The following is a 24,626-nucleotide window of genomic DNA, read 5'->3' on the forward strand; positions in this document are numbered from 1 at the left end:
AATGGCCATGGACATCCCACAGCACCTGCCAACTCAGTCATAATTTCACATGTGAATGATTGCAAAGTTGGGGTTTTTTTCACACTCAATCACATGAAAAAACAATTTTTAATCCTTCCTTTTTTTTTTAGCCAAATTCTCACCCTCCTTCCTTCACTCCCCCTCCCCAATCTCTCCCTGAGAAAGCAAGCTGATAAAGATTTTACAGGTGTAATATAAAATATCTTTCCATATTAGTCATTTTGTGAAAGAGAACTTGAACTAACAAAATAAAAGTGAAGAAATAAAATAGAATATAGTACTCCTCAGTCCAGACTCAATCCATTCTTTCTTTGGATTTGGTTTGTTTTTTTAAAGAATTTTCCCTCCAAAGGCTACTAGCAGGCTGTATTTCTAACAAGCTTCCATACTTTAATATGCCAGATAATTTCGGGGCAATGTCTGTCTTCTAAATAACAATTTAGCTATAGTTATTCTCCTTTCTCAATTGGGATATTACTACCTTCTCAGCCTTTCTAGTATGATGTTCCACTAAATGATGATTTTTCAAGTCTTGACGATTTTTTTCCCAATCAGGCTTTCATTCATTTTGTCAAGTCTTCTTTTGCCCTCTGACCAGACAAATAACTTATAGGTCATTTTTTCCCCTTTGTCCCTTATCCCCAAATCTTTTTATATTCCATATACCCTAAGCTGTTCTGGTCAGAGCTTCCTCCAGAGCACTTTGATATAAATACAAGTAGATAATTTGTTCCTTCCTCATAAAAATTTTCTCTATAACCATAAAAACAGGGATATTAATAATAATTGCTGCCTACTTTATAGGGTCGAGACAAGAATACTTTGTAAACTTTCAAGCAGTTTATGAATAAGAACTATTATTTTTATTACCGTATAATTCAGATCTCAGGAAAGATATCTAACTTATAGTAGCTGTATAATCCTATGACTCTGCCCCTGGACAACTCTCTGAGATCATATACTACAGATAACTTTATTACTTAATTATAGTATCTTCCATCTTTCTCTAATTGTTTCATTCCTGAACTAATCAATCAATAAACATTTGTTAGGTGCCTACTAAGTGCTGGGGATACAAAGAAGATGAAAAGACAATCCCTAGTGCTTAACAGCACAGAACTTAACACCAACTAAATGCTTAATAAATTTTTAATTATGGGGGCAGCTGGGTAGCTCAGTGGGTTGAGAGCCAGGCCTAGAGTCAAGGAAGTCCTAGGTTCAAATCTGGCCTCAGACACTTCCTAGCTGTGTGACCCTGGGCAAGTCACTTAACCCCCATTGCCTAGCTCTTACCACTCTTCTGCCTTGGAACCAATACATAGTATTGATTCTAAAGTGGAAGATAAGAATTTTAAATAAATAAATGAATGCATAAATATATAAATAAATGCAAGTTTAATTATCTTAAGAAGCACATTGACATGTCTTCTTAAGAACCTTTATTGAAACTGACAACTCAAATTGATTATTATTATTCCTCAAGTTTATTAAAATGTTACTAGTAAAATTCTTTAGAGAGTGGGGATATATTATATTACATTTTAAATACGTATTACGATAATATATGTTGTATTATATGTTATAATGTGTTATTATCATAATATGATAAAAGTGAATTAATTCAATCTAGGATTTCTAATGGCCCGTACCTTAATCTACCTCCTTAGGAACCTGTATGTGGGCCAAGAAGCGGACAATACAACTGATTGGTTTAAGATTGGAAAGGGAACACAGCAAGGCAGTATATTGCCACTTTATTTATTTAACTTATATGCAGAGTACATTATGTGAAATGTAATAAATCAAAAGCCAGAACCAAAGTTGCCTAGAGAAATAACAATTTCAGATATGTAGACAATACCACCCTGAAGGCAGAAAGTGAAGAAGACTGAAGATGAGGGCATAAAACTTGGCTTGAAGCTTAACATCAAAAAAGCTAAGCTCTTGGCAATTGGTCCCATTATTTTCTGGCAAATAGAGAGAGAAGAAATGGAAGCAAAGTCAGATTTTATATTCTTGGGCTCAAAGATTGTTGCAGACGGTGACTGTAGGCATGAAATGAAAAGGCATTTGCTCCTTGGAAGGAAAGGAATGGCAAATCTGGAAAGTAACTAAAAAGCAGAGACATCACCTCGCCAACAAAAGTCCATATCAACAAAGCTATGGTTTTTCCAGTAGCAACATATGGCTATAAGAAAAGTTGAGTGCCACAAAGTCGACTCTCTCAAATTGTGATGATGCTGGAGATCATTTTTGAGAGTCCCTTGAACCTCAAAAGGAGATCAAATCATTTGATACTTAAAGAAATTAATTCAGACTATTCATAGAAAAGTCAAATACTGAAGATGATGTTTAAATACTTTGGTCATGTAATGAGAAGACAAGACTTATTGGAAAAGACTTTTGAGTAGGGAAAGATTGAAGACAAAAAGAAAAAGAGACAGCAGAGTATTTGATGGATAGACAGAATCGTGGAAAACAATGAACATGAACTTGGGCAGACTTCAAGAGACAGCGGAGGACAGAAGAGCCTGCCATGCTATGGTCCTGAGGTCATAAAGAGAAGAGTCAGAACATGAAAGAACAACAAAAAATGCATGAAGTCAAATCCTATGATCACTGGATATAAATTGGGTGCTTTGTGTGATGAACTATCATATATTTGCATCTCTGTGGCCACCTATTTATTCTTCCAGGGCAGCCTCAAGTCAGGAATACTCACCTGAATTCAAATCTTGCCTTAGAATCCCCCTAGCTGTGTGACCTTGGAAATGTTATTTAAACCTGTTTGATTCAATTTCTTCAATTGTAAAATGAACTGCAGAAGGAAATGGCAAACCCCTCTGGTATCTTTGCCAAGATGCCAGCTCTTTAAAGTTTTTAGAATAACAAATTTAAATAAATGAAAGGTTTTATAGATAAGGAAACTGAGGCCTAAAGAAATTCTGTTATTGGCCTAAAGTCACACTAGAATCAGTTAACAAGCATTCACAACAGCCAAGATGGAATAGTAGCAGGAAATAGTGCATTTAGCCTTCTATCTCAGAATCAATACTAAGTATCAGTTCCAAGGCAGAAGAGGGAGATAAGAAAGGGCTAGGCAATTGAGGTCATACAGCTAGGAAGTGTCTGAGTCCACATTTGAACCCAGGACCTCCCAACTGCAGGCTTGACTCTAACCAGTCACCTAGCTGCCCCTCCTTGTGGACTTTCCATTTATTCCACAGGTAGCTTTTCTTATTCATCATTATTTGCATGTTGTCTCCCTCACTAAGCTATGAGCTCCTTGAGAGTCTTTTATCCTTCATTGTATCCCCAACACTTGTCAATGGGTTTGGCACATAGTAAGTATCTAATAAATATTTATTGACTGATGGACAAAAATCAAGTTTACCGAGTCAAAAATACAAAAAACAAAAAAACAAGTTCATTAAAAGCTTTACAAATACATGTAGCACTTGAACATATTACATAATCAATGTTGTGATTCTATTTTAAAGCACTGTATAAATAAAAATATTGGTTAAAATGTACACAGGATATTAAATAATTTTAAAATTCTCTTAAGTAGAGCTCTAGAAAGATTCTATGATTTGCCTGAGACCATGACACCAATCAGTAACAGGGCATGAATGAGGTCTCACAACTCCTGACCCATACTTAAGGGTTCTTTCCACTGTATCATAATAAAATGAGTAAGTTTTAAATCGTGCCAGGGCACTTTAAAAACTTTGTAGACAACTAGTTTTTATAAGCTGCAGAACAAAGATGAATGCATATAGAATGGAGCCATTTTCCCCCCGATGAGTGTTGCATTCATTTCTGACCATGGAGTTTTGTCCAAATGAATTTCCCTGACTGTGAAACTGAACCTTCTCTACTCACACCCTGAAACCCAAGCTGCAGTCTCAGAAATGAAAACACCATACATTAATATAGTGTTCTAAAGTCAAATTTTGTGATGCGATTTGAAAAGAGTAACTTAAGCTGTGAGAGTAATTCAATGCTTTCTGGGGGAAAAAAATTCAAAAACAAATAGGCATCTTTGCACAGAATTAATTTATTTATAAACCATATCAACAGCCAAGGCAATGGGCTTTAAGCCAAGCATCTGCTCACTGAATTCAGTATCACATTTGCAGTCTTTAATTTCCCATTTCCGTAGTGCACATATTAGAAAAGGGGGAAAGTTAGAAACCTCCCTAATTATTCTATTAGAAACTTCTCAGAACCTAATAATACACTGAAAATTTTTAGAGGAAGTCCGAAAATAGATTTTTTCTTGCTCTTAAATGAAGATCATGACGAGCTATAAAATAGAGTTCCAATCCTCGTTCTTGGAAGAAACTCAGTTTGCTTAGAAAATGTCTAGTCGTTCCACTGCCTCCCGATGTACTTTAAAAAGCTTTTCAAGAATGAGGACCACAGCAACTCTGTCATATGTTTCCAAAGCTCTCAGTTACCATAATAAAACTGACATTTAGATAGCACTTTAGGATCTCCAAAATGCTTAATATACATTATCTCAGTTTATAATATATGCAAAGCCTCTGGCTACAGGGAGATAAGATAGGCAGCCTCCTGAACCCAACAGGAAGTGAGTAAAGGAGAGCAGGGGGAGACTACAACAAAAGGAACTTGGTAATATCATTTCAATAGTTCCAAAGGCATATGATTTCATCACTGTGGTACCCGGTATGGACCACAGGATTTAGAACTGAAATGAATGAGTGAATGAATAAAAGGGAAAGAATTCATTAAATGCTTACTAATGCTAAGTGCATGTTGATTATTGGGGATATTAATAGCAACTTGAGATAGTTCCAGTTCTATTGGAACTCACATTCTAATTAGGGGATATGAAACTGTTAGATTTAAATGAATAACTCCAGGTTCTTATTTTCCATAGAGTTTATTAATAGTCACTTGAAATAAAGAAAGCAGATATATAGAGATTTAAGCCTAATCTAACCTAACCCAACCCTGACCACGTGTTTCTCCACATGGCTCTCTCTCTCAGCCATGGTGCTCCCCTGCCACCTTCCCAGGGAATAGAGAGATGGAGCACTCCTACATGCCCTCCTTTATCCTCTGTCCCCACACGTATCCCTGTGCATTCACGTCCATTCATGCAGCTTAAGCACGCAAATGGGAGGCAGGGTCAGAGGAGCTGGGTTGGACAGTTCTGGGGGTGGGGAGTGGATTCTATTTACACAAAACATATTGGAAGAATCATCAGTAGGGAGGATGAAAAAAGACTCATGGTCCTTATAGCTCCTTCTAAAGGACTTCAGAAATCACTTATTTCAAATGTCTCATTTTGTAACTGGGGACAAAGGAGACCCAGGAACAAACAAGTGGCTTGTTCAAGATAGCACAAGAGAATTCAAACCCAGGTATTCTGAATATTCCCTTCCAGACCATACACGTGTGTAAGAAGAGTTTTGTCTTTTTTTTTTTTTAATTTCTCAAGGGAGATGGGAAATGTCTAAACATTATACTTAATTTTTTTTTCTTTTAAATACAGTGGATATGCCCTCTACTAATATATATTATAACCTCTGCAATGTAGCAGGATTCCAATGTTTCTGCGGCTCAAAAGTTCTTAAGTACATATATTTTTATTGCCAGAAATTTTTACTCTTCAAAGTTTACTTACTTATTCTGTGATATAAAGGTTCACAAAGATGGCAAACCTAGGTATTCTGAATACTCCCTTCCAGTTCATACATGTGTTTAAGAAGAGTTTTGTCCTTTTTTTTTCCTCAAGGGAGATGGGGAACTGTCTAAGCATTATAATTTAAATTTTTTTTTCTTTTAAATATGGTGGATATGCCCTCCACTAATATATATTACAACCTCTGAAAAGTAGTAAGATTCCAAAGTTTTTGCAGCTCAAAAGTTCTTAAGTACATAATCCTGGACAACTCCACTTCAACCTAATTGCCTAGGCTTTGCCTCACTTCTGCCTTGGAACCAATACTTAGTATCGATTTTAAGACAGAAGGTAACAGTTAAAAAAAAAGTCACCATTTAAAAAAAAATGAACACAAACCTATTTTTTCCCTTCCCACTACCTAAATCACTTCTAGATCTATATCAAAAGGAGAGAAAAGAAAAGTTCCTATGTCTACAAAAACAGTCATTCTTTCTGTGATGGCAAAAAAAACATTGGAAACTAAGGAGTTGCCCAACAACTAGGGAATGGTTGAACAAACTGTGATATATGAATGTAATGGGTATTATGGTGTTGTAAGAAATGAAAAAATATAAGAAATGGGAAGACTTGTATCAATATAAAGGGTAGAACCAAGATGGCAAAGTTATAGGAAATTGTGGAAAGCTGTAATCCAAACAGATCTAGAAAATGTAACAGATAGAATCTTGATGGGAAAATCCAGAAAAAGTTACAAAGAGTCATCTGGCAAGCCCAGCTCAGCCACAAGGAGAAAGAGAGATGTTTGCAGGACAGGAACACCCATTGTAATACCCTGGGAGATAGGAGGTCCCAAACTACACTGGAAATCCATCAGACCCAACCACATCAGGGTCAAGAACCAACTGGCAGTATAGTTGCCCATGACCCAGTTACTGGTCACATATCTAAGAGTAAGAAGAGGCCTAGTTCAGGGGAGTCCCTAGGGAACAAAAGTCTTGAGCTGCATATGGTAAAAAAAAAAGCAAGTTCAAAAGCAAGCAGCAACGGTATGGCTCAGAACTCCAAACTGAGAGCAGTCTTACTTTAGAGCATCTAGTTCAATCAGCACAGGAATAACCAGAAGAGGAATCTCAGACCAAAGGACAGCCTAACTTCTGTCACTTTGAACCAATAGAGATCTCCAGCTATTTGATAGAGGCTGAATCCAGCAAGCAGTCTACTCTTGCTCAGACCTAAACAAAGCTAAGAAACTTGACGAATTCAGAACAGGGTGGGCAGCAATCAGATTTTGCCCTGATCACAGACTTGGTGAACGGTGAACACTGAAAGCTTGCAGATCCCCAGACTGTCCCTAGGATCTTGGAATAACACTCCAAGAAAGCAGCAACAGGACTAACCCAGACGTTACATCCAAAAGTATGGTAGAGTCCACTCCCAACATCAAGTCTATAATCAGGAAGTAAGCAGGATAAATAGGCAAACAAAAAAAGAATCTCATCATAATGAGGTGGGGTGGGTGGGAACCGACACTCAAGAGGGACACTGAAGAAGAGTATGACTCCAAAATATCTACAAAGTGATGGAGGAAAATACAGTTTGAACTAAAACTAAAATCCTTGAAAGAAATGAAGCAAGAGTTTTAAATTTCTTTACTGTTTTAATAAATGGAATGAGAGCACTGGGGGAAAATATTAGAAAAGAAATAAGATATTAAAGAAAGAATTGTAAAGAGAATTAACAGCTTGGTACAAGAGGCACAAAACCTTGCCCAAGATTTCTAGAAATTCAAATGGATCAAAGAGAAGACAATGACTTCATAAGACAATCAAAAAGTTTTTAAAATAGAAGAAAATGTAAAGGTTTTCATATAAAAAATTGACTTTGAAAAGTAAGAGTAGAAAAAAATGTAAGACTCATCGGATTATCTGAATGTCATGACTAAAAAAAAAAAAAAGCCTAGATATTTGATTTCAAAAAATCTTTTAAAAACACCACCCAAATCTCTCAGAACCAGAGAACAAAATGGAAATAGAAAGGATCTACTGCAGTGATTCCCAAAGTGGGCGCCATGGCCCCCTGGTGGGTGCTGCAGCGATCTAGGGTGGCGGTGATGGCCACAGATGCATTTATCTTTCCTATTAAAATTTTTAAAAAATTAATTTCCAGGGGGCTAAGTAATATTTTTCTTGAAGGGGGGGTAGGCTAAAAAAGTTTAGGAACCAATGATCTACTGGTTACCTCTTGAAAAAAGTCCCAAAATGAAAACTCTCAGGAACATCAGTCAATAGAAATAGAGTCAATACCAGAGCATCCAATTCAAAGAAAAAAATACTACTAGGAGCCAGAAAGAAATAATTCAAGTATTTGAAAAGATATAGTCTGAATCACACATGATTTCACAGTCACCACTATAAAGGAGCAAAGAACTTAGAATAAGATATTCCAGAAGGCAAAGAATATGGGTTTACACCCAAGAATAACTTAACCAGGAAAAAGTATAGTGATTCAGAGGAGGGAAAAGAGAACTTTAATAAAATAGAGGGCTTATGAAAACTCCTGATGAAAAGACCAGAGGTATAGAGATATTTTGATGTTTATGCACAGAAGTAAAGAGAAGCAGAAAAATGTATACACAAATGAACAGCGACAAAGGACTAAACAAAGAAAAACTGCTTACATTCAAATATGGGGAGATGATACTTGTCCTCTCTGGATCCTATCATCTTCAGGGTTCAAAGAAAGAGTCCAATTAAACAAGGCCTGAGAATGTTATGGCCTGATGATCTTAAGAATGAGAGAGAGGGGAAGAGAAATATACTCGTAGGAATGAAAAAGAAAAGCTAAGGAAAATTATATCACATACTTAGGGCACAGAAGTAGGGAATTTACAAGTAGAAAAATGTACATGGAAGAGCTTTTTCAAAACTGTGAATGATCCTGCCTTCTGAAAGTAAAATGGTGATAAAAAACAATAACATTAAACTTTTATGAGCATGCCTTTGGGGTCTAGTTAGAGAGCAGAGAGTGAGAAAGGGAATTATGTTTCTGGGGAAAAAGAGCACTTTACTTTTACCTTTATCTCTCAAGATCCCACGTCATATTTAACAGTAGGGGATAGCAAAAGGAGAAGAATGAGAAAAAATTGATGTCTCTTCTCTGGGAGGGAAAAGAGCTTTGAATCTCATCACCACTTTTTTTAAGCCCTTACCTTCCATCTTGGAGTCAAAACTGTGTATTGGCTCCAAGGCAGAAGAGTGGTAAGGGTAGGCAATGGGGGTCAAGTGACTTGCCCAGGGTCACACAGCTGGGAAGTGTCTGAGACCAGATTTGAACCTAGGACCTCCCATCTCTAGGCCTGACTCTCAATCCACTGAGCTACCCAGCTGTCCCCATTACCACTTGTAATTTTAATATATCCTAGCTTTTAGAACGTAAACTATTTAACATTAACAATTGTTTCACCTTATTTTTTTTGGTCATTGTATGCTAATGCCTAGAAACTCCCTGAAAATACTTGCTGAGTGACTGATTAATAACCTTCTAGGGAGGAAAGAAAGGGACACAAGGAGCACACAGAACATAGAGGACATCTGGTGTCCATCTCTTCTAGTCAATTCTCATTCCATTGTATACATCATCCAAGGAACATGCAGAACATAGAAGACATCTAGTGTCTATCTTTTCCAGTTAATTCTCATTCTGTTGTATTACATCTTCCAATTGGTTACCTATCATCACCACACTTAGACTAAGAATCCAAAATATTATTTCCATCATGTCACTCCCCTTCAAGAACATTTTAATTGTCCAAACTCTTCTAAATATCCTCCATAACTTATTCTCCCAAAGGTTCTTGTATCCTTCAATGGTTTCACTTGAATTACCTTGCACTTTTTTCCAATTAATTACAAAACTGTGAAACATGGACTTCTGTTTCTTTTGTATCCATAGCCCATGATATGTGTGTGTGTGTATTTATCTATCGTTTAGCACATACCAACTACTTGAAAACTTAATAAATTGAATTAAGTGAAAAATCTTCACTTCTTTACCTCTATTCATATGTAGACAAATAATCATTAATATACACTTATCAAGTGATGCTTGCAGGTTCAAAGACCCTCTCTATACACAGAAGGAATGGGGGTGAATATATAAAGGTTTTAAATCATAGATCCATATAATTAACGCAGCTAGGTGGTACAATGTAGTGTTGGCATCTAAAAGTCCTGAGCCAGACTTTTACCAGCTGTTTAATCCTGTGTAACTCTTATTGTTTTAGCTTCCTCATCTGTAGAGTGGGAATAATAGCACCTACCTCCTACAAGAGGCTGTATTATTGTAAAGATAAAATCTTATTATAAAGATAAAATCAGGTATTTGTAAAATGCTTTGCAAACATTAAACAGCTGGCATCTTAGAAATTAATTATGCTGGAGGGGATGTGGCAAAACTGGGACATTAATGCATTGCTGGTGGAGTTGTGAATTGATCCAACCATTCTAGCTGGCAATTTGGAATCATGCTCAAAGGGCTATAAAAGAATGCCTGCCCTTTGATCCAGCCATACTATTGTTGGGTTTGTACCCCAAAGAGATCATAGATAAACAGACTTGTACGAAAATATTTATAGCTTCGCTTTTTGTGGTGGCAAAAAACTGGAAAATGAGGCATTGTCCTTCAAGTGGGGAATGGCTGAACAAATTGTGGTATATACTGGTGATGGAATACTATTGTGCTCAAAGGAATAATAAACTAGAGGAGTTCCATGTGAACTGGAAAGACCTCCAAGAATTGATGCAGAGCGAAAGGAGCAGAGTCAGAAGAACACTGTACACAGAGACTGATATACTATGGTAAAATAGAATGTAATGGACTTCTGTACTATCAGCAATGCAATGACCCAGGACAATTCTGAGGGATTTATGGGAAAGAACGCTACCCACATTCAGAGGAAGAACTGCAGGAGTAGAAACAGAAGAAAAACAACTGCTTGAACGCATGGGTTGGGGTGGACATGATTGGGGATGTAGACTCGAAACGACCACACCAATGCAACTAACAACAATTTAGAAATAGGTCTTGATCAATGACACATGTTAAAACCAGTGGAAATACACATCAGCCATGGGAGGGGGGAGCTGGGGGGGGTGAAGGGGAAAGTAAGAGCATGAATTATGTAACCATGTTGACTTTTCTAAAAAATAAATATTAATAGATTTTAAAAAATAAAATTTAATTTAATTTAAAAAAGAAAATAATTAAATTAGAAAATTTAGTCCTATCTGCCCTCTTCATTCCAAGGGCTAAGAAAACCAAGGCACAAAAATGAGATGACATGACTTATATGTAGTATACGTAGAACTAGAATGTAGAACTGTTGACTTTCTAATTAAATTACAATTAAAATCACCACCCAGATTCATGGTAAAAAAAAAAAGAAACAATGAAATTTCATTTCCTCCTTTGTATGACCCGATAGAGACTGTGTCTTAATGGTTGCCCAATTTCTTCTCAAGGATCATTTTACCTAAAATGTATACTATGGTACAGGTTTTTCTTTTCTTAATCCTCCACTCCTCACCTAAAAATGACCTGGTCCAGCAAGGGCTGAAACAAACTCGAGTTTATGAATGTAATAGAATACTATGGCACTGTAAGAAATGAACAAAGAATTGGTTTTAGAGAAACTTGATAAGACTTATATGAAGTCATACTGAGTAAAATGAGTAGGACCAGGAGAACAATTTACACTATAACATCAATATTGCAAAAACTAACACTTCTGAAAGACTTAAGAGCACTGATCCATGCAATGTCTAACTGCAAATGCAGGATTAAAGATGTAGAATTCTACCTTCCTTCTGAATGAGAGCAATGGGCTCAATATTTAAAATGAGTCAACATTTTTGAGCAGAATCAATATGAGAAATTGTTTTGTTTGACTTGCTCATCTGTTACCATGTTTTGTTTTTCTTTTGCTTTCCCCTTTGGGGATTAGGAGGGAGATGGGTGTGTATGTATGTGGGGAAGGTGGAGGGGGAATCAATGTTTGATAATAGAAAAAGGAATCATTTCAAAAAAAATGGACAAGGACCATATTTTACCAATAAGATCTGTTTTTATCTCTAAGAGCAAGGGGATTCCTAATTCCTCCTAAAAATTACTTTTTGAATGGAAAGGATTTTAGGCCCTCACTTTGAAATGTACAAAAGCAATTTTCTACAAACACTACAAAAGGCCTAGGAGGGCTAATGTGATAAATTCCCCACAGCCAGTGTCCTCTTTACAGTTAGAAGACTGAGTCACAGAAAAGAAAGAAGATGAAATTACTAAAAGATCTAAAGAGGTCCAAAACTGTAGTTGAAAGGATTCTGAGTGCCCTCTTCAAATATTAAACAACATAAACAAGGGAATCAATAAAAGGTTGGAGAGGGCTGCCTACCTGGACAAATGAGAATGGTAGATCCTGTGCCTAGCACTCCAAGGAGAAAATCTGTTCTCCCTAGAGTCTTCCTGTTCTACCTGTTCAATTATCTATGTATTCTTCCCTTTTCTTCCATCACCCCAAACTCTCCCTCCTCACCACAACCTTTCCCACTCAAATGCATCAATCTCAGATCCTGTCAATTTTCAAAATGGCAGACAGGGAAAAACGGGCTCTCTGGTACTCTGGGAGAATTGCTACAAAGCTTTCTAACACAGCAACCTCACCCATCTGCCCTATTTGAACAAGTTCTGAAATCTAATGTCCTAGTTCTGACTTCCTATTTGCTAAAGAGAACCTGTGCTATACCATAAAAGAAGCTTTTTGTTCACATTTTTAGTAGTTATTTTCCTAGCTCTTGAGAACACTTTCTGACTGAAAGAGGAGATTCCTTTTTTACTCATAATAAACTTTAAGAAAGTAATCCTCTAAGCAATCCACTTGCTACATGTCACTCACAAATTCATCCTTTCACCTGAAGGAAATATGCGGTACCCTTAGAACTACACAACTCTGACATTTACAACAGTTACCAAGAGGCCATTTTTTCTTCATCACTGATCTTAAAATTAAAGTCTCATTTTATAAGTTCTTAGTCTTTGGAAATGATGCCTGAGCCTTTCCGTTTTTTAAGGATAGTATTAAACTGCAGCAATCCAAGAGTACTTACCACTTTTGATAAAGAATACTCTAATGTATTAGTGGTTAATGTATATGATCTTTGGTTAGAATAATATTTTCTCTCCTCTCTTATATCTCTCTTAGAAGAACTTAATGGATTTTGAAGTCTGGTGTTGTACATTACATAGCTGATTCATCAACCATTTATAGACAAAGGAATCTGGAGGCAAGAAAGGAATATTTGACTATTTTTATTTCTAGGATTTATTCAGCTAGATTTTTTAAAGGATTAATCAACAATATCCTAAAGCACAGTTTCCCCTCTCAGGAAGGGGCTGGTCCCCCCTCACATGGATTAATCTTGAAATAATCTGCCTTTTGCAGTTGAAAATTCAATAAAATAAACTATACACACCATCTACCACTCTTCTAGGCAGGGAGCGCATAGAACCAAAAACAAAATATTGCCTACCCTCAAGGAACTTGTTATATTCCACTGGCACCAGAATCCAATCCAATAATGTATCTGACAACCTTTTACATAAAGTTGCTATATATTGTAAGTTGGAAACTTGGGCTAGGAATTTAGAAGGCAACATGATATCCTAGAAAGAATGCAGAATTTAGGTTGGGAAAATCTGTGTTTGAATCTCAGTAGCATTGTTGAGCTGCCTACTTCTCTCCTACAACTGGAAAGGAAAATATCTGACTTTCTAATAGGCTAGTCAGATATTTTCCAGGTTTTTCTTGCCTCAGCCATCCTGCAAGATAGAACTCCTGTGGAGAAGGAGCCAGACATCCATACTAACTATCTGACATTCTTAGGGCAGACAAGATAGCTACATGAAGCAACAGGACACCCCAAGGAGGAGACAAGAGGCAATATGAACCAAGGTACTCAAACCACTTCAACCAACTTGGCCACCATTTCCCCTTGTGAAAGGGAATTTTTAACTCCCTTTGTTTATTTTAACTTAAGCAAGAATTTGGAGTGCCCCTCCTTTTACACTTAATCAGTGGGGCACTTGAAGAACCTTTTTACTAGAAAAGGAAATTCACACCCTCTAAGACTGGAAGTGGATCCTACAAGCACTGCCCCCCCACCGGCCCCCACCCCCAATAGTGCTAGACAAAGTAAGGAACTATGATTGGTTCCTGAGGTGTGGCATGAGAGAACTTCTGGGTGGAGAAAAGTGCTTATAAGGTGAGACCCCAGAGGAAGGGAAGCATTGTCATTTCAGATTCTCATTTCGGATTTGGCAGAATTCTAATTTCAGCTTCCTGATTCTGATGACAATTTGGATTCTATGTTGAATTCTGCATTGGTGGTTCTTGCCAAAGAGACTACTGTGACTCCTGGTTGGAGATCGGGACCTGAGGGAGCCTTTGTCTGAGTTGAGCTGGATTCCCCCGGATTGGCAATTATAGGGTAATTAGCTAGGCAATAATTTCTACCTCTTTCCTACATTTCCCTCTTTACTATCTCTACTTTGCTGTAATAAAGCTACTAAACTACTAACAGCCTCGTGACCTAAGAGTTAATTTTTATAAATGGCAATCACAACAACTTTCTTATAAATCTTAATTTGATCAAAATCAATTTTAACTCTTATACCCTCAAACCTTAGACCCTAAATGGAGACAGCTCAGGATCCTAAAACCAACAGCCTTCAGAATAGCAGTTTCATCCAAACCACCAGAACAGCTTCTGGCCCAGCCCTACCAGCTGTTATTAAAGAGGAAAATTATTATATAGAAATAACCTGCCTTTCTCATTACTAACTGCTAACTGAGACCAAGAGGCAAATATCTGGACAGGCTCAAGAGCCCTGAGAGTGACAGCACCTCCCAGAACCCTAGTCCTATTTCCAGCCCATCCCTCACAGCCATGACAAGGCAGCCTCTGTGGAGAAAGGGCCAACCATTATCACTAACTGCCACTCACAAGACAGGCAAACCAATCTCACTGAAGTAGCAGGGAACCTTGAAGGAGAGAAAGGAAATAGCATTTTCAAGGAAGGAACAACCAAAACCACCATCACATTTTGGCCACCACTCCCCCCAGACTTTAATGGAGTATCCCTGGGGCTTAACCAAATGCACAGAATAGAATTCCAGGACCTGGTCAAGTTATTTCAGAGGGATGAGCAGTTTGTTCCCAGACTGAAGCTCTCTCCTAACTGTTTGGGCTCAGGTCTCACAATTAACCACTGAAGGCCTCAGAATGACCCAAGACCTTGAATCCAAGAGCCCTGGGAATAGCAATGCTTCCTGAAATGGTATCCCTGGACATCATCCTTGACAGAAAGTCCTTTGGAGATGCAGCCTGCTAGATGCTGCTACAGCCACATCTCCTGAGAAACAAGAAAAGAGAAGGCTTGTCATCAAAGTTTGTCACTCTCAAATGGTTCAAAATGGGAAACACATCTGATTTTATCATTTAAAATGACATTAAATAAAAAGCATTGACATCAGCTTTCAAGTAACGCCCAAAAGGCCATGGGACTTTACCATCTTACTTGCAACTAAAACTTTCTGGATATGTTGTCTCAACCATTAGAATGTGAGTTCCTTGAGATAAGAGACTAACTTTCTTTTAGTATCTCTAGAATTTAACACAATGCTTTCTTTATTTTGTTACTGTTTCGTTGTTTTTCAGTCCTTTCCAACTGTTCATGACATCATTTGGGGTTTTCTTGGCAAAGAAACTGGAGTGGTTTGCCATTTCCTTCACGAGTTCATTTTTACAGATGAGGAAACTGAAGCAAACAGGGTTAAGTGGCTTGCCAAGGTTCAGTCACATAAGTAGTTAAGTGTCTGAAGCCAGATTTGAATATAGAAAGATGAATCTTTCTGACTTGGCATTCTATCCACTGAGGCACTAAGCCACTCTGCTTTCTGTATACTAAGTGCTTGATACATGCTTTACTCATTGATCCATTTCTTTCTTCATTTTCCTTGTGTATAAAATGAAGAGAATAGAGTATAAAGCCTATAATATCCCTCCAAGTCCTAAATCTATGTTCCCTTCCTAGATTACAAACTCAATCAGGACAAAAACCTATCTAATTTCTTTTTTCTACCCATAGTACCCTACACATAATAGGAACCTAATAAAGATTTGCTGAGTGACTTTCTTGTTATTAGTACCACAATTTTGTGTTATAACAGAGGGAGGTAGCCTATGCCACAAATAGGAATAGGGGACACCAGTCTCTACAACATCCAGGTTTCATTTAGCTCTCCCATCTCTCTACTTTTTCCTCTTCAGTTCTGGCTGCTTTCTTTTTATCGTCCCTTTTTTCTTGTCTCTTCTATGCCCTAGACCCTGTTAGTATCACTTAATAGCTCTCACAGGTATTATTTATCCAGTTTGTTGCCCTTGATGTCAAATATATTGGCATCCCCAGGGCTTAACCAAATGCACAGAACAGAATTCCTAGACCAGGTCAAGTTATCTCAGAGAGATGAGCAGTTTGTTCCCAGAACGAAGCTCTCTCCTAACTGGTTCGGCTCAGGCCTCACGATTATTACTGAAGGTCTTGGAATGAAAAAGTGCCCTAAAAGCTCATTAAAGGCCATGGTCCATTATAAATGAGCTTTTTATGTACAAAAGGTTCACGATGAGACAAAAAGAACTATGTGGTTGTATAAAACGAATTGAGTCGGTGACTTACTTCTGCCAACTCTGAAGTTTGCGTCTCTGAAAGATAGCTCCTATAACCCTTGGGAGTTTTCAAAGAGGCCAAAGATTAACTGGGAGCCATAGCCTGGATTACTCTGGCTCTACAGTGGTATCATCAGGTCAGGTCTGACAGAGACAAGGACAAATTAACTGCTTGGCCACTGAATGCTCCCTTTTACAGCTGGCTATACAGTTGATAATTAGAGGGCTCCTATTTTTCTAGGCCTTTAAAAAAAAATTAAAGAAAACCAGACAAGCAGTCCCAGGCCCTGTAACAATACTAAGGTTTGTAGAGATAGTGCCTTGTATTTATGTCTTTCTTGGCAGATTAACTTGAACCGTAGGGAGAGAAGTGGGAGGGTTTAGAGAGTAGGCAGACATTCTGAGTTGCTCTGTTCTGACTTGATAATCGCTAAAAGAAAAACAAAAAGTCCAAAAGGAGGTCAAGTAAAAGAGAATAAGACAACATGTCCTACACCTTTAATTGGTTACAGAGCTAGCAACTGGTGTGTTTACTGAGCATACTGAAATAATTTACATTGACTGTGTAACATTGGGGAAGAGAGGTGTAGGAGATCATTCTTTTAGAAATAAAGAAAAGGTCTGAGGCTAAGAGAATTACTGCTTTAAAGGATTCCTGATTGGGAAAAGCCCATTGGGAAACAATTTAATAAATGTAGATTTAATAACAATAATTCAATTTCCCATTGGGGCCTACTACACACAATACACTGCGGCTACAAAGGACACAGAACAACAACAACAAAAAAAAAACTGGTATGTCTCTGCTCTTTAAGGACTTTAAATTCTGTTGGGAAGATACCACATATACAGAGGCATAAATAAGTACAAAGTAATCTGAGGAAAGAAAGGTACTAACAACTAGGATGATATGAATAGGCTTTAAGGAGGAGGTAGCATTTGAACCGGAAAAAAACCTTAGGATTCCAGGGGGCAGAAGTGAATAAGAAGTGCGTTTCAGACGTGTGAAATAACTGAGATCCTAACTTGCTGGGAATGAAGAACACGAGGGGTGATCAAATGAAATATGTCGAGAAAGAAAGAATGGTACCAGTCTGTAGAAAATGTAAAATGATGAGCTGAATAGCCAGCATTTTACTGTTAGTGTTAGGAACCCAGTGAAGATTTTTCAAAAGGAGACATAATCAGATTTTCGCCTTAGAAAGATTATTTTGGGAGCTGCATGGTAGATGGAATCAAATAGGAGAGAAAATGGAGAGGGAGAGTAAGACCTGCTAACCAGAAGACTGTTAACTATCTGGGAAAGAAGAGCTAAGGGTGAGAGCTACAGTAGCATCCAAGTAAGTAGGTTCAAATCTGGCCTCTGATATTTCATAGTTGTGTGACCCTGGACAAGTTACTTAACCCCCATTGCCTAGCCCTTATCTTATTCTGCCTTGGGACCAATACTTAGTACCAATTTTAAGACAGAAGGTAAGTTTTGAGAGAGACAGATAGAGACAGAGACAGAGAATGGGGAAGAAAGAGGGAAGGAGAGAAGAGGAGGAGAGAGAGTTAAAGAGAGAGAGGGGGGAGAAGGGAGAGAGGGAGAGAGAAGGAGAAGGAGAGAGAGTGAAAGAGAGAGAGACAGAGACAGAGAAAGAAGTAGAATCAAGAGGATCTGGCAACCATTTGAATATAATGGGGTGGAGAAAAGAAAAGCCAAGGATGTTTCAGAAGTGACAAACCTAGATGACTGGAAGGATGAGAGTAACTTCAACTGAGATGAGAAGAGGAGATCTTCAATAGAAGAGAGATGCGTAAGGAGAAATGTAATGAATTGTATTTTGGACATGGTGATTTTTTTTAACTCTTACCTTCTGCCTTACAACTGATTCTAAGTATCAGAAGAGCAGTAAAGGCTAGGCAATTTGGGGTTAAGCGATTTTCCAAGGTCACACAGCTAAAAAGTGTCTGAGGCCAGATTTGAATCCAAGTGGACATGGTGATTTTGAGTTGACAGTAGGACATCTATATAGAGATACCTAGGAGATAACTGGAAATATAGGCCTGGAGTTCAAGAGAGAGCTTAGAGATGTATAAATGGAAATTTTGAACCTTGGACTTCATCCCCCATAAGTCCCTTAGTTTTCCCAAAATTCCCTTTAATCTCTCCTGCACCTCCATGTTTTCGTGGTCACATTACTGCTTTATAGTTGGCTGTAACACCTCCCTCTTTCTCTTTGGTTCCTGGGAGCGAGCTGGTTGGTACCTTTTAGTTAGTCTCTTTTGTTAGATTATTATTAATAAAATATTTATGAATAATATATTTAGTATTTTGCATATTGATTTTTTATCTCCACAGAGAGCTGGATGTATAAATTGGGGAGACACAGGATCACCGACTTAGAGGTAGAAGGTACCTCAGACATCATGTAGTTCAATCCTCTCATTTTTCTAATGAACAATACTGAGAACCACATAAGTTAAATGACTAGACCCTGATTATGACTTAATCATCCATTACTCACATACTGAAGTAAGTAGGCAAGGTAGGATTTGAACCTAGGTCCTTTGATTCCCATTCCACAGCATTATGAGGTGCAGAAAAATGGTATTTTAATCCCAGGGAGCAGATGAGGTCACCAAAAAAGAATGAAGAAAACTTAGGACAGAGCTCTGATATCTTCCACTTGTAACATTCTGAAATTCCTCTGAAAAAAGAAAAAGCTCTATCTGCAAATTTCTCACCAAAGTCAATCACTTACACAGGCACACCTCCTTCTGACTATTAATTCCCTTCTTCCTACATTTTTTTTTCTTTTTTAAAAAAAGAAACCATGGCTGCCAACAGAAACATTTGGAAATTTCAGTTCTCTATCTTAATCAGTTCTCTATTTTAATCAATCCACAAAAATTGATTAATCATCTACTATGTGCCAGGCACTATTGCTAGGATCTGGGAAAAGATAAACAAGCCTGTCCTTTTTTTTCTTCTTTGCTAATTTTTACTATGAACTTTACACACATCAACAAATATAATAAGCATTTCCATATATAAAGAACAGAAAACAATTGATTCTATGTGATAGTGATGACTTATGATTATATGATACTATATAGCTTTAAGAAAGTAAATAAAACACAACACAGATATGCTCCAACTTGTCTATGATCCCTTATAAATTTCCTTTTGCTCCATTTTTGTATAATTCAAAAATGTTTCATTGAATATTTCTCTTTATTTTCTTTTGTACCATTAATACAACTCCTCATGTGCACTCTCAACCTCACCCCCTCCACCTAAACCTAGATTCTTTGTAACAATAGTAAAGCAAAACAAATCTGCATATATTCGCTGTATCTAAAAACATACATCTCGTTCTGCACCTCTCCTCCATCGGATTCTCCATGCCAAGAGATAGAAAGTATGTTTCATCAAGATTATTCTATGATCATAATTATTGTATCGATTAGAGTTTTTAAGCTTTTTGGAGTTGTTTTTCACATTATTTTAATTATTGTATAAATTTGGACTCCTGATTCTGCTCTCTTCAATCTGTGTCAGTTCATTGAATTCTTTCCATATTTTTCTGAAGACATTCCTTTTATTTTTTCTTAAAGCATAATAACATTCCATCCAATCCCCAAATCATCATTTATTTAAGGCAACTAATTGATACAGAGACTAGAGTACTGGACTTGGATCAGCAATAACTGATAGGAGGAAAAAAGTCACTGAAGGTGGAATAATATGTACTGAATTTTCTTTTCCTTATAACTGAATATTCTAAAATAGGAGACTTCTGGCAGTCGACCATTTCATTTTTAAAAGGAAACAAATTTAAAATAAAGAAATGATCTTTAGACTGCAGGAATGGAGAATCTGGCTACCAACACTCATTTTCCCAGGTGGCACAGTTGATAGAGCTCAATTTACAAGCAAGAACTAATTTTGAATTCAAACTTGGGCAAATCACTAAAACTTTCTCGGCCTCAGTTTCCCCATCTATAAAATGGGAGCAATAACAGCACCTACTTCATAGGTTTATTGTGAAGATCAGATAACATGTACAATGCTTTGCAAACCTTAAAGCACTATATAAAGAGCTATTATTAAATGAGGCCATTATATAGAAAGAGGTAAAGGATATTATCAGGAAAATTTATTACTAGAAAAACACTAGTCACTGAACCTGACATAACTACAAGATAGCCTCTATGTTCCACTAGTTTCCACATTACATATTGTGATGCACAAGAATAGTCCCAGCATCCTTGGATGGAGGATGTTTTGTGGAAAGTTTATGGAAGGACATGAGACTTGAAGGATGAGAAGGTCTAGATGAGTGGCTAGCTTCATCCTTGATAAGAGCATGTATGGGAGTCAGAAAGGAAAAAAACAGCACCAATAACATTAGAGTTTACAACCTTTTGTAAAATTCCAATATTGTTATTGCTTATTATTTTCTTTATTATCAGAAAGTGAAGAATCTTTCCTGTGTTTAAACAAAAACTCAGGCAACAGCAAACTTCATTTTTAGTGTTTTGGAGTCATTTTGTTTGCCAAATTGTACTACAATTCACAGGCGGCTAGTTGGTACAGTGGATAGAAAGATAGGCCTGAAGTCAGGAAGATTCATCTTCCTGAGTTCAAATCTGGCCTTAGACACTAGCTGTGTGACTCTGGGCAAGTCATTTAATCCTATTTGTCTCAGTTTCCTCATATGAAAAATGAGCTGGAGAAGAGAATGGCAAATTATTATAATATCTTTAATAAGTAAACCCCAAATGGAGTCACAAAGAGTTGGACACAACTAAACAACTACAATTCACTTGACTCATATCTATGGCTCTACCCAGACGGACAAGAGGTCATAAATTGAAGAATTACAGTGTGAGTCAGAAAATCCCATATAATGGCCCTGAACACTACATTTATTCAAAGAGATCTCATCAACCACTAATTATCGGGCTAGAAGATGTAATGTTTCCTTTAGATACTCAAGATATTAGCTAAGCAAGGAAAATTAGTCTATTTGATGATCTTCAAGAATGATAGCTTTATGCACTTAAAAATTAGTTGGACCAGGTTCTATTATCTTCATTTTACAGAAGATAAAACTGAGGCTCAGTCATTTGTCCATGGTCAGAGTAAAAGTAAGAAGGTGAGTTGCCATGAACTCTCATCTTCTGACCTCGAGCCCTGGGAGAATATCAAGGTCAGAGGGCTGAAGTGATTTATTCAGTCATAGCCAGTTACTGTCAAAGGTGGAGATAGAACCTGAAATTGTATATTTTGTCTCTTTTCTCGGAAAGTCAACTTCTATTCATTAATGCAGCTTATTTCCCCATGTACACATTGACTCATATGCCTGAAGGCATAATTAAACCCTTGGTCAACAGTTTACTCCTCTACCCTAGGGAGGGGTAAAAAGTTAAGCTAAACAGAAACTGAATATCTACATCAGATTTAAGGGGTGGTTTTTGTGCCATTTCCTAGCTAAATCTCCAAATTATATAGCCTCATTCCTGGTCCAGGAAAAATTTCTCAAGCCTTAACATTACTCTTCACTCACCTGGACCCATTTGTCTGACTGTAACTTCCCTCTTTTCTGTTAGCATTTTCTTTTAAGTGAATTTCATGTGGTAAAAAAGAACACTACTAAGAGGCAAAGGTATCTAGAAAATGTTGTTGGGGTAACTTGGGAGTCATAATAAAATTCCGGGACACTCAATGATGCTGCTAAGAAACCTACGAGAACAAACTCTGGGGGGTGGGAGGGATAGGGATGGTGAAATAAAGGGAAGGAAATGGATCCTCTAGGGCCATTAGTTGACTCACCTTAACAAAATGTGAAGGAAAAAACCAGTCTGTGGCTCATATCTTACTCTCATTTCTCTATATTTTCATGGGAACTAAAATAGATAAGATGAAGGAGAGAGATCTTCTTTCCTCCTAAAGCTCTCTGGAGCACTTCTGGATGCCCTTCCTGCCTATGTAATTCCTGGGCCAACATTCTTTCTGTGAATTAGCCAACCGATGTTCACGCAAGATAAAAAGTATCTTAGAATTGCCCAGATTTGAAATTCTACTAATTCGTTTTGGGAAATTCAGCATCCGTGTTTTCTCTGGCTTATTCAAGATCATTTTGGAGTGTATGTGTGTGTGTATATGTACACACACACAATACATACATACCCATGTATTTGTACATGTATGTATATAGTATTCTTTTTATTTTTAAAAGGATGCTTAGAGATATGGTCCATATTATTTCCCAGCCATTTTACAGATCACTCCTATTAATCTCATCTAGAAACCTTAAGGAGATAGCAAGGTACTTATTTCCATCAAATATTGGTTTAGACCAGTGATTCCCAAAGTGGGCGCCACTGCCCCCTGGTGGGTGCTGCGGCTATCCAGGAGGAGGTGATGGCCACAGGTGCATTTATCTTTCCTATTAATTGCTATTAAAATTTTTAAAAAAATTAATTTCCAGGGGGCTAAGTAATATTTTTTTTCTGGAAAGGGGGCGGTAGACCAAAAAAGTTTGGGAACCTCTGGTTTAGAAAAACTATACAAAGCAGAGATCTAGAGACATCAAAGCTGATTTCCTTGGTTTCAGCCCCAGAGCTCAAAAAAAAATTCTGCCCATTATTGAAATTTCTAAAAGAGAAAAAAAAAAGAAAAGAAACAGTACTTATAAGATTTTAAACTATAAAAGGTCAGTAATCTCTATACTCAAAAAGCTAATAGTTGACTAGTAAAAATAATGATGATGGCAACATTTTTAATATTTGCAAAACACTTCACAAATATCATCTTGTTTTATTCTCCCAAAAGTAATCACAATTATTCTCATTCTCATTTGAATGTTCTTACTAATAAGTCATTTCATTTCATTCCAATAAGCATTAATCACCTACTATGCGCTAAGCACTGTGCTAAGAAAACGTTAAAGAAACAGACAAAAAAGGAAGCTGCCACCCCCCTTTGGGAAACTTACCTTCTGCTGGGAAACATTTATATACACACATACACACACACAAACATTTCTGTATAGATGTACATGTATACATGTATCTACATACATGTATGTTGCATGTGCCTTCATGAGCCTGTTAAGTGTCTCTGTGTGTAATGTTTTGTGGGCATGCACACATGTGTACTGTGTGTTCCTCATATATGTACATTGTGTGTTGAGCATGCACACATATAATGTGCCATGCATGTGTACACACATGTAAATGCATGAATTACTTAGATGTCGTGTTGATTTGTGCATGTTGCATTTATATAGTTTACTTATTAACATATTACATGTTCGGCATTTTATATGTGTGTCTATATACAATACGCACATCGTATATATGCCTATACACAACATATATGGCAGTATATACAGTATCTAAATAATGCAGTTTGAAATCGCCTTTCACTCCCGAGAATATCAGGATAAAATAGGGAGAAACTGAAATATTCTCTCTATTTGCCAGGTCAAGAAACCAAGCCGCACAATACGAAGTCCAAGAAGCAAAATGAGGTTCCCCCAACTTTTGAGGCCAGAGTCATGGTCTCCTTTAATCTAACTTGGGCTAAAATGAATATGGGATAACATAGTACTAGAACTAGGTGTAGAATAAATTCTTAGAAAGACCTGAAGCTAAAGTTCTCATTTGAATAATCATTTCAGCGAGCATCTAATATAAATGAAAATAAACATCAAAGAAATATCTTACGGCTTGAAATGCAGTACGCCAGTTTGCAGTTGATCTTCCTGTAGAGTTGTTTGTTGATCGGCCAGAGAACAAGGGTGAAGAGCTGAATAGTGTTTATGATCAGCCCTGACACGATGAATATATAACAAATGATTAAATGGCATAGGAACTGAGACTTCAGAAACCCAATGAGGTCCATGGTTTTGTTTGTGTGCGTAATAACTTCTTCAGTAGAACTTTTTCAAGGAAAAAAAAAAAGAGAGAGCAGCCCAGGAACTCAGAAGAAAGCCTACAAAACACAAAACCAAAATCAGATGTTAGGAAAATATCGTTGGCTCTTGAATGGCTAAAAGAGCTTGCTTTTGTTTAGTTCTTCAGAAAGTTATTTCATTTACTTTGGTTTCAAGTGAATTTGCCATTTTCCACTTAATTTGCCACTCAAAGTAAGCACTTTAAAAAAGTTCATTTTA

The 24,626-nt window shown here is 37.2% G+C and overlaps 1 protein-coding gene across 1 annotated transcript in view; it reads right to left on the reverse strand.

Moving 5' to 3' along the window:
- Positions 1 to 24,355, reverse strand: part of AGPAT4 (1-acylglycerol-3-phosphate O-acyltransferase 4) — a 127,684-nt gene extending 103,329 nt beyond the window's left edge. Inside the window, exon 1 of the mRNA XM_044671821.1 lies at positions 24,178 to 24,355. Coding sequence (XP_044527756.1) covers positions 24,178 to 24,355 — 178 coding nt within the window. The remainder of the gene's footprint in view (positions 1 to 24,177) is intronic.
- Between the last annotated feature and the right edge of the window lie 271 nt (positions 24,356 to 24,626).

This window comes from Gracilinanus agilis, chromosome 4 (genome assembly GCF_016433145.1).
Source record: "Gracilinanus agilis isolate LMUSP501 chromosome 4, AgileGrace, whole genome shotgun sequence".
NCBI classification, from domain to species: Eukaryota; Metazoa; Chordata; class Mammalia; order Didelphimorphia; family Didelphidae; genus Gracilinanus; species Gracilinanus agilis.